This window comes from Zonotrichia albicollis, chromosome 5, assembly GCF_047830755.1.
Source record: "Zonotrichia albicollis isolate bZonAlb1 chromosome 5, bZonAlb1.hap1, whole genome shotgun sequence".
In the NCBI taxonomy this organism is placed as follows: domain Eukaryota; kingdom Metazoa; phylum Chordata; class Aves; order Passeriformes; family Passerellidae; genus Zonotrichia; species Zonotrichia albicollis.
This window is the reverse complement of record NC_133823.1, coordinates 25200622-25217522: the sequence shown is the minus strand read 5'-3', so window position 1 is coordinate 25217522 and position 16901 is coordinate 25200622. Positions and strand designations below refer to the sequence as shown.

At 39.1% G+C, this 16901-nt stretch overlaps 1 protein-coding gene across 2 annotated transcripts in view; it reads left to right on the top strand.

The window, feature by feature from the left end:
• The window catches only part of BANK1 (B cell scaffold protein with ankyrin repeats 1), a 135091-nt gene that overhangs the window by 93762 nt on the left and 24428 nt on the right, over window positions 1-16901 (top strand). For both annotated transcript variants that reach the window (XM_074541110.1, XM_074541111.1), the window contains exon 9: window positions 16795-16891. In XM_074541110.1, coding sequence (XP_074397211.1) covers window positions 16795-16891 — 97 coding nt within the window. The remainder of the gene's footprint in view (window positions 1-16794; window positions 16892-16901) is intronic.

The following is a 16901-nucleotide window of genomic DNA, read 5'->3' as shown; positions in this document are numbered from 1 at the left end:
TTTTATTTTATGTGCACAGGATTGTTCATCAAACTGAGCCAGTACATCAGGATGCTCCTCTGCTGCTCACTAGAGCTCCCACAGGATTTTCTCATTTCTGGTGTTTCCAGCTCTTTCCCAAGGGTCACAGCAGCTATCTTCAGATACTCTCAATGTCCTTTTTCTTTTTGAACCCCACAAAAGAAACAAAAATCTTGTCTTCATCTTGTCTGCAAAGTGTAAAGGACTGGAGATGGCTGTGCTGTTCCACGGATGTTTAAGGAATTAATACATTTTCAAAGTACTGCTTGTATCACAGGGACCCTTTACCTTCAGCCATGGATGCCACATGTGGTGTCATAAACATTCTGTATGTGTACAAACAAAACTCTCTTTTCATATGAAGAACATGAATTACAGAACTTGCCAGACTTGAGGGTTATCTTCTCTTAAGACTGCCTGAAGGCATAATATTCTGACTATGATGTTGAAAAGCAACATAGCTTGATTTGAAATTTGATAATTTTTTCTTTCTTTATAAATTGCTTTCTCTTTTTAACGGTTCTCATTTTGTGTCTCTGTTTCATTTTCTCTGGTTTTGGTGGCCATTTTCTTTTTTTTTTTCTCCCTCATTTTCTTTTTTCCTTTTTTCCATTTTCCAGTTTTTCCTTTTCTCCTTTCTTTTTTTACTTTTTTGAAAATACAAATGTTCCATATTGACTTCTGTGCTTAAAACATTGCAACAGTTGATAACAGTGACAGCTTTACTACTGAATATAGAAGAGAATTAGGTTTATTGAAATATTTTAACCTTGTAATTCAGTGAAAGCCTGTTGATATACACCTCACAGAGACTTTTCTGTGACTTGAATAGTCCACAAGTTGTGGTGGTACAGATGAACTTCTGTAATTAAAGTGCATTAATGCATTCTCTATGTTGAGTTGGAGTATGCACAGTATTTCAGGTTGTCATATCTGTGTTCACATGGACTAATTTGACAGGAAACTACAGTGAAAAACGCAATGTCTTTGAGAGACTGGCATCCTTGCTAGATGCTTTGTGGAACAAAAGGTTTACACAAAGAATTTCTCTGGCCACTTTCTCTTCTGGCTCTATAGGACATTGCCCTAAAATCTACTGGGCTGGTAAAGGATATTCTGGTACACTGATTAGATAAGAGACTGTCAAGGCATTAAACATGAAACAGCTCATTCCCTGAAATTTCTTTCTGTTGGTCTTAATAAGTTTCTCCTAGTGATTTGCCACCATTATAAATGAGTGCATAGCTTGGGTGAGAGTTTTGGGATACACAATCCTGCACTGAGAACTGTGAGGACAAATTATTTGTTTCAGCTTCTCAAGGTGTTTGGAGGCAAAAGAGCCTCTCCCCAAGCCCTTTTTGTGCCAACATTTAGAGTTGTGCAGAGCTCAAGTTTACTCTTCTTACATTATCAAAAGCAATTTGGATGTTGCATGTTTTTTTTAAATTCTGCATTTACATCTTGAACATTGACTGACAGTGTTTTATTATATGAGGCAATCAAAAAGTTAAACTGGTGAAGAAGAGAAATCTGAATGTCCTGACTAGTTCAACATCTGAACATGTAGAGCAAAATGAAGTGAAATACAAAAATGTAAATAAAAGCTGTTCCTAAAGCTTCTAATTTGTGTATTTCACTGAATCAGGCTGAAGAGTCATAGTTGCTATTTTAGTGTGAAGTCATGGGTTATGATGAAGAACACCATCATAGTTCCTGAAATAATCTCTTGAGGCAACATTTCCATCTCAGATGAGTCTTTTGTGTTAACTTTGGCAATTTCCTTGATATACTACAATGTACAAGTAGTATTAAGTACTAAAACTTTCTCTCCCTAGAAACATCAATGCCTTGTCACAGAAACAGGGTTGTCATTCATCTATTAAGGTTTTAATTGAGTCAGTGAACAACCATCGACTACTGAAGTACAGAAACCTCAGTTCAATCTCTTATGTGGAATCATTTGCTGGTGGACACTGAGTTTGGTAGTGTGTGTTCATCTGTTCTCTCATCCTTCTCTTAAACATTTTATTGCCTCTCCTGTTTACTCACATCACAGACAAACCTAAGTCACAGAGGACTCCATTGTTTCCAAAACTGTGCAGGAAAGAGGTTGGTTTTGGGCTTTTTTTCCAACTTTGCCTTTTCTAATGGGAAGGGAAAATGATGTGAGGTGTGTATCCCTTGGGCTATAGAGTCCTGTTTTTTCATTTGCTTTTTGCAGCATGCTGGCAGGTTATGAGTCATATGCAGATCTTGGGAAGAACTTCCCAAGCAACAGAATCTGTTTGCATGTCAGTGCTTTTCTCCTTTCTTCCAGGTGTGCCAAATCACTGTCATTGTTAGTGAAATGGCTTTTAGCAAAATGTCAAAATTTAACTTATTCCATTGCATCAGTCATACAAAGCACTTGTATGTCTGCAGAAGCCGCAGTTCTGAAGGAGAGACATCCCATTTGAATTGATAGCAAAGAAATTATTAAATCAGCTGGGGCGGGCTCAGTACTTGTGAGCTTGTGTTCCTTTATTAATCTAAACTCTCCTAAAGTACAAGAAACATGAGTGCAATAGCTTCAACCAGCCCAGGGTAAGAAGAGTGAACAAATTGCCCATGGAACAGTGAGCTGCAGGTGTGACCAAGGGTCAAAGCCCCAAATCTTCTGTATTGATCATCTCTCTTCCTGGATGGGGTTTGATGCTCGCTAGGTCAGCATGAGCTAGCCAGGGCCTGCTGCTCCACAGTGCAGCAAGACACTGAATTCATGACTCAGACCCCAAGGTCCTTGTTTATGTCTCCATCTGGACCTCTCTCTTCTGTCAGTCTGTCCTGTTCTTGCTGCTGAAGTAGAGACAGCCTGGAAATTGCAAGTTTCATATTAATCTCTGATGTGACTTCCTGTTTGTCAGAAATGGTTAGGTTTTTTTTAACCAGTTTGTTAAAGAAAGACATTTGGTCTTTTGTATCTCTCTTGCCTCTTAGTCTCAAGACAAAGCAAAAAAAATACTTATTTTTGTTTTTTATTCTTGGGTTCCTCAGCCCTCATCTATGCAACAATTCAGCCAGCACTCACAGAATACAAACATTTCAAGCATTTTAGACAGGAATAGAAATCCCAATATGAAATACACTTGGCTCTTGCTGATTTTCATATTCTTTAAGCTGTAACTCCCCTGAAATAGCATTGTCTCTTCTTTATGGTATTACTAAAGATTTTGAATTTTAAAACATATTGGATTTTAAGGTTTCCTATTCACACTGCTCACTCATTCCTTCATAACCTGCAAAATTCTCTCAATGTTCTACAATTGCCTGCTGTGACAATAACATCTCTTCAGCATTAGAGATTATTTTAAAATAATTCCACTATAAATCCAATTTCTAAACATCCTCAGAATCACACACTGCTGCATGAAGTTACACATGCTGTGAGTTTGTTCAGTGAAATGTGAATATCCAAAATTTACCCATCACAGGAATTGCATGACAGAGTTTGGATGCCTTATTAAATTTCCATAAAAGGGAATTTGGGTTCTAACATGGAAACAAAAAGATAAAGCAGGACAGTATGCAGTCAATTGAATAACAATACTGGAGTGCCAAGGGCAACAGGCAATAAATATAATGCTTTTTTTTTTTTTTTTTTAATTCCTGCTTGCCAGGGTAACCGCATTTAATAAGAGATCAGTTGTGACAAGTGACCTTCAAGTGAGACACACTAGTCCATTTGTAACTTTTTTCTCCACAGACCCACATTTGTAGGGGCATTGTATGGATCTTTAGATTCAGATATTCTTCCTCCACTGTTTCACATATTTAGGAAAAAAAATAGGTGGCAGAGCTTCATGTAAAATGCCACAGTGCTTTTGAGGCTGACACACTACACATGAAGATCTGCCCCAGGAGTGCTGCCCAGCACGCAGATGCAGCACAGCATGACTGGCAGAGGCCTCAGGGGAAAGAATAAAATGGGATTCCTTTTGTAACTGACTGCTACTTTTCTTCCATCCGCTGTTTGGGTCCTTTCATCTCCCGAGTTGTTGTAAAATTACACAGTCTTTACACCCAATAGCTGCTTTCTGTGTGGTGCTGGGGGCAGAGAAGATGAAGGGGAATGAGCTAGCTAAAAATTGCTTTATGTCCTATTAGGAAAAAAACCATAAAATCTCTTTAAAAATGAAAGTGAAATGGTAGAATCCAACTGCTTAATAGTAACTCCAATACCTCAGCTTGCTTAAATTGCTTTTCTGTTATATAGTGTGGTATTATTGATAGTAGTGGCTACGAGGTGTCTGAAAGAGAGAAGGGAGCAGGAGAAAAGCCCAGTCCACTAATTCATTACATCCCAGGTTCATCAGCATCTCGTTCTACACTAATGCAGCAGGTGTGTCTGCATAAAGCAAAGCTTGGCCCACTGCTGTAAATGACAAACCTCAGTAACTACACTTCTGGATCCTGACTGTGGATTAGAAACACACAATGGACTGAGCAGGTAATTGTAGGAGACTAACATTGCTGGTATTAAACAAGAACATGATGCTGTAAGAAACCCCACACTGAGTGTCAGATGTAGGTTGCTTTGCCCTTTTTCTCTCTCATGCTTTAGTCTTTTTCCACCTTGGCTCTTTCTGTCATTTGCTCCTTCTTTCTTGTCTTGAGAACTGAAAGTGCTTACAGGAAAGGTAATTTCAGAGATCTGTATTCATGTCAAGTTATAAGCTTGCAGCAGCTGCCATTAAAATGGCTGTCAAATACAGTTCTAGTGAGCTGTGCTTGCTAAGCATTTCTCAATAGTGATGTTACTAGCATACAAGCAGGCTGATTACTCCAGTAATCAGATTGGCTCCCCCCACCCTAAACTGAGCAGAAAAACTGTTACTTCTTGGGACAGAAATTGCATAGATCAGAAATTACATAGTTATTTGTATGTCTCTCTTGAAGCAGAAGTAGGTCTCAATGCATATCATACCATCAAAAGTGATTTTTATGGCTTTTAGCAGGCACTCATTTACCTTCTGCAAGCAGCCACTAATTGTATTTGAGTCATCAGTCAGGGAATATATTTCTTTTGGATTTATGCAAAACACCTATATTTGTTTAGCCTTTCCTCAGGTGAGACAGATTTTATGATATACAGCACACAATTCGGGGCATTTTGTTGTTTAACCCACATTTGTTTGTGTCAAATTCTGAGAGGAGACAATGCTGAATATATTAATCTATCTGCTTTGGGGGATTACATGGAAAGCAGTTACAGGTGAAATCAGGCTGTGGTGAAGATGCAAGGAAGGAACCATCATAGGTTAAGTAGAATGGTCTTGTCTAGGGGCAGAGACCCCATACCACAGCAGGCTTCACAAGTGTGTGTGACCTCAGCTGCAAATCCCATAGATCTGCTCTCAGAAGGACTCCAAAAGAACAGGTGACTGCTCACTGTTAGTTTGTTACTGTTCAGTAAGCAAACAAAGCTAAGAGAACTTGGTGTTTTCCTTAAGATATGGGAGCATTTCAGAGAGAAATACCACATAAAATTAGAACAAATAAATCTCTATTTATTTCAGTAGCATCTTTTGTTAACTCACATCTCATGTTGTGTAATTTTTTGCTCAAACATCGGGGGTCTCTCTTCATAGCCACCAAGATGGTAAGAGAAATGGAGCACCTCTCCTATGAGGAAAGACTTGAGAATTGGGAATGTTCAGTCTGGAAAAGAGAAGGCTTTGGGATGACCTAATTGTGGCCTTCCAGTGCCTGAAGGGAGCCTACAAGAAAGATACAGAGCCTTTTTACAAGAGCATGTAGGGACAGGACAAGGGGGAATGGATTCAAACTGAAATAGGATAGGATTAGATCAGGTATTAGGAACAAATTCATTACTGTGAGAGTGGTGAGACACTGGAACAGGCTGCCCAGAGAAGTTGTGGATGTGCCATCCTTGTGTTCAAGGCAGGTTGGATGGGGCTCTGAGCAACCTGATCTAGCAGAAGGGGTCCCTGCCCACAGCAAGGGGGGTGATCTCTAATGTCTCTTTAAACCTCATCCATTCTGTGATTCTACAATGGAAATATTCAGGTGAAACACAAGGTGACTTTATATACATAACAGATTATTGAAAATAATTTTATTTTGCTGAGTTCAGTACTTTTGTTAGATTTTAAAAAGAAGCTTGGCATTCTTTTTCTCTATTGCTGCCTTCTTTCCTCTGCTTTGGGGTCTGGATTGTCAGAGGGTTTGTAGAAGCCAGGAAGATGAACTTCATATTGCTTGTGTGCTGTATGAAAAATGGACCCAAATAAGATTGGATTTCTGTCTCTTTTAGCTGTTTTCTGTGAATGCAGGATGTATTTCTGAGACAATTGATACAGTTTGAATGTAGTAAATATACAGATATAGAATAAAAACAGCTGTCACTGAAACATGTGAAATCAGCAGAGCACTTTAAAATGAAATGGTTTGTCTGAACACAGTAGTGTAGAGTCACTGACCAATGTATAGATTGTCTTTTTGGGAGAGAGAGAAGAGCTTGCACTTGAATTGAGTTACACTTCTTAAAGAGTTCTCAAAGTAGTTTACTGGTTGTTACCAAGTCCTGAAACTTGCTTATAGAATGAAAAATTTATTATCTCTATTTTAGGAAAAAAAGAGGCAAACTCTCAGGTAGAACCTTTCGTCTCATTTGCTTTCTTTTACTGTAACTAGAGTATCACCATCCTTCAGTTCATAAATTGCAAGATGTACCTGAACTAAAAGAATAATGCAGAAAAGCCAGGGTACTCATGGCAAATTTATAATACTTGAATCTAAAAGCAAATCCTGCACCATGTGTAGATCTATTTAGAGTCAAGCAAAAATAAGAGAATGATCTTACTTGGATTTGAAGACTAAATTTTGCGGAGGCTAATTATTTATCTGATTGACTAAGGGTGTAATTTATATAACACCTGCTTCAAAGTGGAAAAGGTTTACTTTTTTTTAACATTTCTTACATTTGCCTTTTATGTTTTTCCTGCTTTTGTTGATTTTAGGTGCCTGGTATTACCCCATGCTGTAGCAGTGTTTTCCCACAGAAGTGCTTCACTAGATAATTTTTGCTGGTTTTGTCTATGGTCTATGTTTTAATAGACATAGTTGAATGCAGTACAGGTAATAACTACTATTTCAACTGCTTTTCTCATTCTTTAGCTTTCCTATTGTTTAGGAATGCAAAGATTTTAAGAACCTGAATATTAACACCCATATCTGAAAACACTGACTATTCTTAGCACATGTATGTGGAACATATTCTAGAAATACCATGGTATTTCACAGATTTAGACACTTTATCCTATTCCACATTAATGCAATATATTTTTAAAAGTTGCCTAGATAGAGCAAACCTTTTGCTAGTTTCTGTAAAAGAAGAAAAATTTCTGAGTGTTTACCAAGATTCGGGGCAGAAGGGCAGAATCTCAGAAGTCACCAGAGAATGCAGAAATTTCTGTTACTTGAGGTTGAATTACAATATTGTGACTCTTGGCATCTAAAATGTACTTCTCATGCAAAATACAGCAGCTGTTTAAATGTTAGGGTAGCACTCTGCAGTGTGTATATGGAATACAGGGCAGAAAATGAGGAATGATGATGTTTTAGTGCTGGAGAGCCTGAGACCAGTGATAAATCATAAATGTTCTGCCAGGAGCATCTATGCAACTTAGAGTACAGTCCATGACATCCTTGTCAGTAATCTGAAGCACAGGGCTTTGAAACAAACAGTACTGAATGTTCTTTTCCTCAGCCAGACCACGTTTTCCTCATTACATGAAAAGGAGCTGAAAGTTGCCTGGGCTGTGACTGTGTTCAGTGCATTTCCTCAATGCCCTCTGCACCCTCTTCCTGTCTTTCCAGATAGTCACTGATTCTTTCAGGGGCCCAAAACCTTGCTAAATGCCATTTTTTTACTCTTCTTACTTAAGCATCAGCTGTTCTGTTGTGCTAATCTTCAGCCTTCCAGAAGTGTTGCTCTTCCACTTGCCCATTACACTTTCACGTGTGTTTCTGTCTAGCTGCTACTCTGCAGTATTTGAAATATTTCACACTTGTGCATGATGTTGTGGTCATCCAAAATATATTTATGCTTTACTAGGGCAAAATTCCTACCTGCTTATATAATTTGCTAAGAGAGTCTGGGATTTTCAGTGCTAATGATTTTTTCGTGTTTTAGATTAAAAAAAGAACCTTTAATATGTGCCATCTAGGTGAAACAAAAGCAGAAATAAGCAGGTATGAGATGTAAAATTCTGTTGTATTTCCTGTCAGTCATTCAGTCAATTAATCTTCAACCTCCTCTTCCACTTCCAGGGACCTGAGCATCTATGAACTTTCCTGCAGCTGAGAGTGTATCAGCACTACAGGCAGTGCTCACCAGCAGAAAACTGCTGCTTGAAATTAGTATTTTAATGAACTAATCTCAGCAAATGTAAAGCAAAATCTCCCAGGCATTAAAGAAATAAGTGGAGGGAAAATTAATAACTGTGAATTTCAACTGGCAGGTGCTGGCTTGGCAAACGAGTGCAGCTGGTTCAGGTTTTGGTCCCACAAGCTGCCACAGCTCTTAGGGGCAGGGCCTAGTGGGACTTAGCAGTGTTAGGTTTGTGGTTGGAGTTGATAATCTTGGAGTTCTTTTCCAACCTAAATGATTCTGTGATTCTCTCTCTGCTACTGCTGGATCTGCTATGGGAGTGGTAATTTAGAAACTCCACTGAGAGTTCAAGCAGTGTAATCATAGTCATCAAGAGAAAGAGAAGCTCTCTGGAGAATGGTTATTGTTTTGCCCAGGGAAAAAAAATCAGAAAAGCAAGGAAAAATTCTAGATTGAAAAAATTAACCTGTGTGAGAGCTGGGAGTGCTTTTGTGGAGTTTGCAATGATTACACAGCCTGTCAAACAGTAGTGGATATTTTTTTCAGCAGAATCAGTACTATACAAGATTTGAAAGTCTTTCAAAAAATTGTGTGGGTGTGTGAAAAGTGAAGTAACAAGAATTGTCATTAAAGGAGAAATGAGCTAAAATGAGTCTGAGGAGAAATTTTATTTTTGAATGTTCAGAAGAAAAATCCCTTGATACTCAGTAGCTAAATTAGAGAACAGCATAAATGCACAGAAGAGGGAAAGTGAGCACAAATTCTTCAAATGGAGACTGCAGCAATTTGATTTTTAAGAACATATTTTTGTATATACCAGTAAATTTAGTTTGCTGTGATTTGATAGACAAACATACAAAGTAAGTGTGAAATTGCACAAAATAATGTTGTGATTATTTAGGATCAGTTCAGGGATGCTGCCTGATATGCAGTACAGCAGATCTGCTTGTAATGAAGTTAAAGTAAACATACAAATGAAATGGTTTAATCAGGGAGCCCAGAAAAAAAATTATTTAAGATTACAATAGACAATTTCAAATGAAACAATTCCTTTTTGCTGTTATTAAAATCTCTGAGCCCAAAGTTAGGTATTCATTGATGCTTTAATTTGTTTAGTTTCTTAATATAGTACAAATACTTTGTTTCAGTCATACATTTGCTCCAGACTGATGAAAATCATTAGATTTTGGCTGTAGAGCATTTTATTTCTCATTTGTTCTATGTAATCTCTTTTTTTGGTAGTTATGTACATTTTATGTACCTTTAGCATAATGGAATGGGAACTCTAGAATTATGTTATCTTTCGTTATTGCAGACAACATGGTAGAGTTGAGACTTGGGACAAATTTTATGCAGAGTGAATTTTACAAATTACTGTGAATGTCACAGAATTATTTTTACTGTCATTCTGTGTCCTTCTCAGTTTTGTCCCTTATTTAGTATGTGGGTTTTGTGTTCTAATTTGTTAGGTTTAGTGTGATCAGCACATAAGCATGCTTGTCCACCAGATCATGTGATACTCCTGATTTGAATTAACATGAAAAAAGGTAGAAAGTGTTGGGTTAAACTGAAACCCATACAGATAAACAAAGAAATTATGCACACACCTATGACCCCAAAAAAGAAATCTGGGAATGATAATGCTGCAGTTTTACACAGCAGGAACATGCCTTTGAAGGATTCCAAAATCTTGTGTCCTGCTCAGGTAGAATCAAAGGGGAATTTTAAAGATCATCTAGTCCACCCCACCTGCCATTTTCCACTAGATTATGTTGCTTAAAGCCCTCTTCATCCTGACCTTGAACACATAAAACAGTTGGAATTTAAAGGCCTAAAGGATGTATGTCAAAGGCAAACGGGGATAGGGGTAATATATATTTAAGATTCAACAACATGACTGTGTTTATTATGTCCAGACATCTAATAAAAAGCCACATGGTGTAAACAGCTGTGTGAGGAAGGCATGAGGGGTTTGCAGTAAGTTATGTTTGCCTGCTACTCTGAGAAGTCATTCTGACTAACAGATCAGTCATTGCCTTTTGTTCCTAGAATGAGCAGCTTTATTCAAAAACAGTTACTGATGTTAAATACCTGTTCTTTTTGTGGTCTAACCTGTGTGGCACACACAGTTTTAAGTCAGTTGCCTCATGCCCAGCTGGATAATGGATGACATCTGGTGTTGATGCTGCGAGGCTTCCATAAGGCCTTCCAAACTAAAGGGAAATAATGGAAAACACAACCTTGAAAGGCATCAGTGAGAAAAGTCCCAGGGACTTCTAATGCCCTCACACCTTTCCTGTAAACCAATAGAGCAGGGAATGGTGTTCTAATTCATTTCTGGGAGTTGGAAGCGCTGATCTCTGTGGCTCAGCGGCGCTGCATGTGCAGCTCCTGGGCACAGCCTGGGATGTGCAGCTGAGGTGTGGGGCTGAGGCTCTGCCTTCTCTGCTGTGGTGAAGCAGAGAACAGAGCTGAGGCCCAGCTGGGCAGCAGGGTGGAGCACACAGGGCCGGCTCAGCTGTGCTTCCTCAGAGGGCAGACTGCATTGCACATCAGCAGGCTCAGACACATGGGGAGCAAGCAGATGGCAGCAGTGCTTTTGGCTGGAAGGATAATATATGCCACTCTTGGCTTTTTCCAAGACAAGTCTTGCTTAGGTCAGGAGAGTGAGTTCAAGTGTTTCAAGGGCTGGATTCAGCCCACACTGCTTTAAAGCCCTGTTTGTTTCAGTATTGCATGGCAGAACATGTGCAGGAAAGATTTTTTCCACCACTGCTCTTCCCACCTGCCCGGCTTTACAACCATGTTGGTTTTTGTCTTGGATTGTAACACTATATTGAATGATTCATTGCCCTTATGCTTTAGGGTCTTCTCATGGTTTCTTGCAAGCTTGAGTTACCAAGAAGCTAATAGGGTACTAAAGGTGTTTGATATTAATAAAGCAAATGAACAACAATGTTGGATCTGTCCTCATGCATGCAATCAACTTTATGAAGCTCACTTTCTCAGTCATTTCTCCAGGTGCTCATACAGGACCCTGGGAAAATGAGTCATAAATACTTAAACAGTTCCAGTACTTTGATGAATATTTTACATTGTAGAATATGTGAATATTCGTAATTAATGCAGACTTGAGAGCTAGAAAAATTTTTATAACCAGAATAGCTGGTCACTAGGCTCAGGGATGCAGTTTGAACTAAATGAAATATAAGTGTTTGCTAAATTGCCTGCTTGCTGTTCATGAAGACCTGAGAGTGCAAATGGAAAGTATTTCCTATGGTACACTAGTTCTGACCTCTGCATTCTGGAAAGCTCTGACAGGACAGTAATTATGGGCATAGTGTAGGTTACACCACAGTGAGGGTGAGAGAAAAGGAGCAAAAACTGTGAAGGTAGATGGAAATATATCCCTTGTGCTTCAGTTGTTGCATTGAGAGTCTAAGCAGCCAGTGCTGGCAGGTCTGAGGAGTGGTACGAGCAAATCACCTGGGGCTGGGAGAAAAAAAATCCAACTGCTGTGTTTCTGTCCAGTTTGTCTGAAAGCAAGAACATTAGAAAGCAAATATGGTACACCTATGACAAAGAAATGATGGAAACATCCAGCCAAGGAAAACAATTTCTTCTGTTTTGAGGTGCTGAAATTACTTACCCTATTTACATCCCATTTTGTTCTGTGTTTAAATTCACTCCCGGGGGGAGGATGTTTTCAGTGTGTTTGTGTACCAGCACGTAGGCTTTCACTGAGGTCCAGGTCACTGGCATCTGTCTGGAAAGGAATACAGCAAGAGACACTCTCCAGCAAGTTTTTAATTGCATTGATAAGGTTTTGACTTTTTAAGTCAAGGAAATGGCTAGAGGGCTCTTTTCTGTGTAAACAAAGAAGAGGAGACCATTTGAAGTTGTCCAGACTGGGTAACCTTGGTGAGAGCAGTCTAAGATATGTTATTGTGTCTGGTTTCTGTGACAGGAATGAAAAATAACAATATAATAGCAGCATTAAAAATAAAAAATTAAAAAGCATATCTGAGTGCATGCTTACCGCATTGTGAAGGATAGGTTGAAGGAGTAGCAAGAGAACAACCCAAAGTAGGATTATGAAGTCCACAGGAAGTAGAAGCTGTATCAGGTTGCTAATGTCATGATAGAATTGTAGCATAGGCATTTAAGAATACTGTGAGAAGGACCAAGGCACAAAATGAAATTGAGCTAACAAGAAATCAGAAGTAATAAGAAATGGTTTTTTAAGGATATCTTTCAACAATTCATTGTGAAAATAGAAAGGCATATTAATTAGTATCATCTTGGCTCTTGTACTATTCAGTACCCTGCTAGCAATTTAAATAATAGAAAGATTTTTCAAATTCCTTCCAAATCCATGACCCAGTGTAGTGATTTATGAGTGAACACACTCTTAATACAGTTACATGAAATTTTGAAGTGTTTGCAGTTCACATCAACTTCTAGGTTTTCAAAGCTGTTGATTTTAGTGTTCAAAGAGGACTGTTTGCCTCATTGAAATGTGCACTGAAGAGAAAAAAACCAAAAGATGCTGAAATAAAAAGTGCAAATGAGACAATCTCCTCTTAGTTTTCTTCTCTAATGGTATTTAGAGAAAATGCTTATTTTCTTTAGGATGCCCTGACTCCAAAGACATAGATATCCACATAAGTGCACAGTTGGTATGAGATACTTTTAAAAGCACCACTGTGCTTGGATCTCGGCTCTATTTGCTCTTGCAGCCTTTCTCGCAGGCCCATATAGACTGTGGTAGCTTTAACCAGCATTTGACAACTTGTTTCTCAAAATCCCAGGAGGATCAGGGCTCCATATCAGCAGAGGGGGAGAGGGCAGCTGCTGGAATCTTTTGGACTGGTGCCTCTCAAGAAAGTCACATGGTAGAAATTGGTGTTTCCTGGTGATCAGCACAGGTTCTACTCTGAGTGACTGGTAGTGACTTGAATGTTATCTTGTTGCTTAATAGTCAGAAGAGGATGCCTAAAAAACTGTGCCTGTAAGACAGCTATGCTGTAGTTGTCCTCTGCTCTGAAATGCTGAGCTACAGAGCAGTGGGAGACAGACAAATGAGCAACGCATTCTTGGCAGAACTGCAAACTCTGAATGTTGGGAGTGGGATAAGAAAGAATGTTGTGGTGATATGTTATAAACAAATCAGGCAACCAGATTTGTCTCAGCCTTGGAAGAACAGGCCTTAGTGTGACTGGAGGGTATTTTTGGGATGTCTCCTTGCAAGCCTGAATTCTGTCCAACAGGCAGCTGGAAATGCCCTAGAATCCAGAAGAAGATTAAATTGCCCTACACAAATCAGAAGTTCTTACTTTGTTTCTAGAAATATATGATACGGATGTATTTTAGATATAGCCATTTCTATTTTATACATAAAGGCTAATGTGAGCTGTGATTGCTATATTTACCTGTGAGTGAGTAACTGTTTACAACTGTTACATGAAGTGCAGATGTCCAGATGCTTCTCACTCTTGCCATAACTTGATACAACATCACTGTTGGGTTAGATTCCTCTGAATTCTTTAATATTTCACTGCTCACTGTACAATAAGGTAAATGCCCCTAATTTCAATGGTGTCAGCCCCTGCCAGCATGGATGACTGTATCAGTTTAACAAGGAGAAAATCTTTCAAACACATACCTTACAAAGATGGCTCTTCAGAAGAGCATTGTGAAAAATTCTGACAAGATGGTTACAATAATTTTCATAATGAATTCCTGAGTAAGGTACTGAGATAAGTCAGTTCAAGCTTAGTATTGGAATAGTTTTGAAGCTGTTAAAAAACTTTACCTTTTTGAAAGTCAATAATAAAGACAGTTAAAATGCATAAAAGACAGAAAATTAGGTATCTACATTTTGACTTTGAGAGGTGGCATTTAATCTTAGGACTTGAAGCAATTTCAGTCTCTCAAAGGACTCTCAATGCATGCCAGCATTCCTGTAGCATCCTGAAGTAAGGGAATTATTTTGAATTATTTTGCTAACTCATAAACTAGTTTCAAACATTCAGAGCCCTTTTCCATAGTCCTTTGTAAGCAGTCTTGTGCTGAGAACACCTTTTTTTTTTTTTTTTCCAGTTAAGCTAGTTCTTCCTTTGGAAGGTGGCTTGACATCCATGAGAAATCTCTAGAGTAAATCAAAGATCCATTTTCAGCCAAGCAGGCTCAAACAACTTGGAAGTTCAGCTATGCTACTGCATTCAAGTTACAAGACCCAGCCCATATAAAAGACACTTCAAACTTAAACAGCAGTGAGCATTCATTCAGGGCATCAGGGCAAGGTTTGCAAGCTGAGCCATGGCATTATTCCAATTTAGTTATGTCAATTTGCATTCTTAAATAAGGACACTTTCTACTGGTTTTGGAGACACTGCACGATTTTCAGCTTCATGGTGTCAACATGCCCAGTGTCAGAGGAGACTTCTGTCAATAATTTATTCATTATACAGAATTTTTTCCTAGTGTAAACATATTTAGTTAAAGACTGTTTCCATCTGTTCAGCTTTTCTGTGTCTCACAGGTCCAGGAGACTTTTAGAAAGTGTAGTCAGGAGCTAAACTTCTGAATTGCATCCTGAATTCCCTACAACTCAGCATTATCAGCTGAGTTGGAGCAGCTATAATCTAGCAGAACAGCTGACCTTCAGTCTTCTGAAACATTCAAATTTCACCTTGAAAGAATTTCCTGGGTGTGGTACTCCAATGTTATAGCAGAAGAAATTAATGTATCTAGATCTCTCCTTGCTTGATTTCTTCTACATACATCTCTTCACAGGAAACATATCAAAGTCCCTTTTTACTCCCACAATATACTCTTACATTTAGCGCATGCAGGCCTGAATCTTTTGAGAATAAATATTCTGAAAAGCCCTAACTTTGGGGCTTTTGAGAGGTATCCTGTTCCTGTGAAGCATAAAGGAACTACATAAGTAATAGGGAAGTTCAAGAAAAACAAAATTCTCTCTCTGGTGCACACATTGTATGGGCACAGGAGGCAGAGATGAATCCTCTGTTGTTGAAGGGGAATATAGATGTGTAAAGATCCAGGTGTTTTTGTAAAGCAACAAAGCAAACCAGGGAGGCACCTGTTTCACAGTCTGATGGCTGCAGTGCTTCAGACTGGCTTTCAGGAGATGGCTGTGTAAAACAGCAGCAGGGAAGAAGGTACTCTCAGTTCCCCAGAAAAACCTGCTATTTCTCAAAATATTTTTCATGCAGTGAGAACTCTGTCCCTGGGCAGTGGCTGTGGGTGCCACAAGGCAGCAGGATGCTTGGAACAAACTTCTTCAGAGTCCAGCATGAGCTCCTGACAATCACTTTCTCTGCCATGCAGAAGTTTACAAGCTCTTCCTCTTGACTTCACTGCCCACTATCCTACTTGTAATTAACCTTGCAGACTGGATTACATATGGACCATGCTGTTTCCCTGTCTTCTTTGGGGTTGCTGTATTCAAACCCCTGGAGTTAAGATTTTGTGATTCAGAACTCCTGATTAATTATTGAGGGCTCCACTGTGTCAATAGAGTATAGTTTTGTATCTCACTTACAGGAGAATCAAGGTCCTGCTGGGTTTCTTTAAAAAAACTGACACTTTTTGAAATTCCAGTTGTTTCTGAAAATCAGTGATTAACAAATGTGTGTTCTATAGTCTAGACAGCAGACCTTTCTGTAGTTGTGTTACAGGCTTGCTTTTCAGAGGTGAGCAGAAGTTCACTTCTTCAGCTTGAGGAAATGCACTGATAATGTTTTAGAGAACCCATTGTTCTGACCCTCCTTGGGCTAATTTTGCACAGCACTGTGCAACTACGAGCTTTCTAGAGGAGCAAAACACCACACTGCCACATTTGGTCACTGAGGTAGGACTCCAAACATGCTTTGCAGTCCCATTTCTATTTTTTCAGCACACACATGGCTTTTGGTACAAACCACTGTTTGTAATGAGCTCCCCAGAGATTTCTTACACCCTTGAGCTCTTCAGTCATGCCCTATGGACTTCATGTTTTTCTGTTGCTAATCTTTCTCTTAATCTTTGAGTGCTTCACAGCTGGGAGCAGAGTTGGGAACTGTGTGGACAGCCCAGCAAAGTGCTAGGGAGAGGAAAAGGCCAGTGAGCTTAAATCCTTGCTGTGCAAACTTGGTGTTTTGTGTCAGAACAGGGTGTTCTTTCACTGTATCCAGAGATACAAAGGGATGTCCTTTTGCCTGCAGAGTGTAGATCCCTACATAACTGCAAATGCATGATGTTTCTGTCTTCATTTTCCTCCTAGCAGAACATTGTATATTATATCAATGGCAAAATGTGAGGGCAGGAGATGATGCTACTAAAAGAAAAATATTCTCCTTTGGTTTTCTTTCTAGAACAATGCAGCAAGTGATTTCACTAATTGCAAGGAGGAAGAGGAAGACAGCGACACTTATGAGCTTATGTTAGGCTCAGAAGCTCCACCAGGCACGGGTAAGTCGTG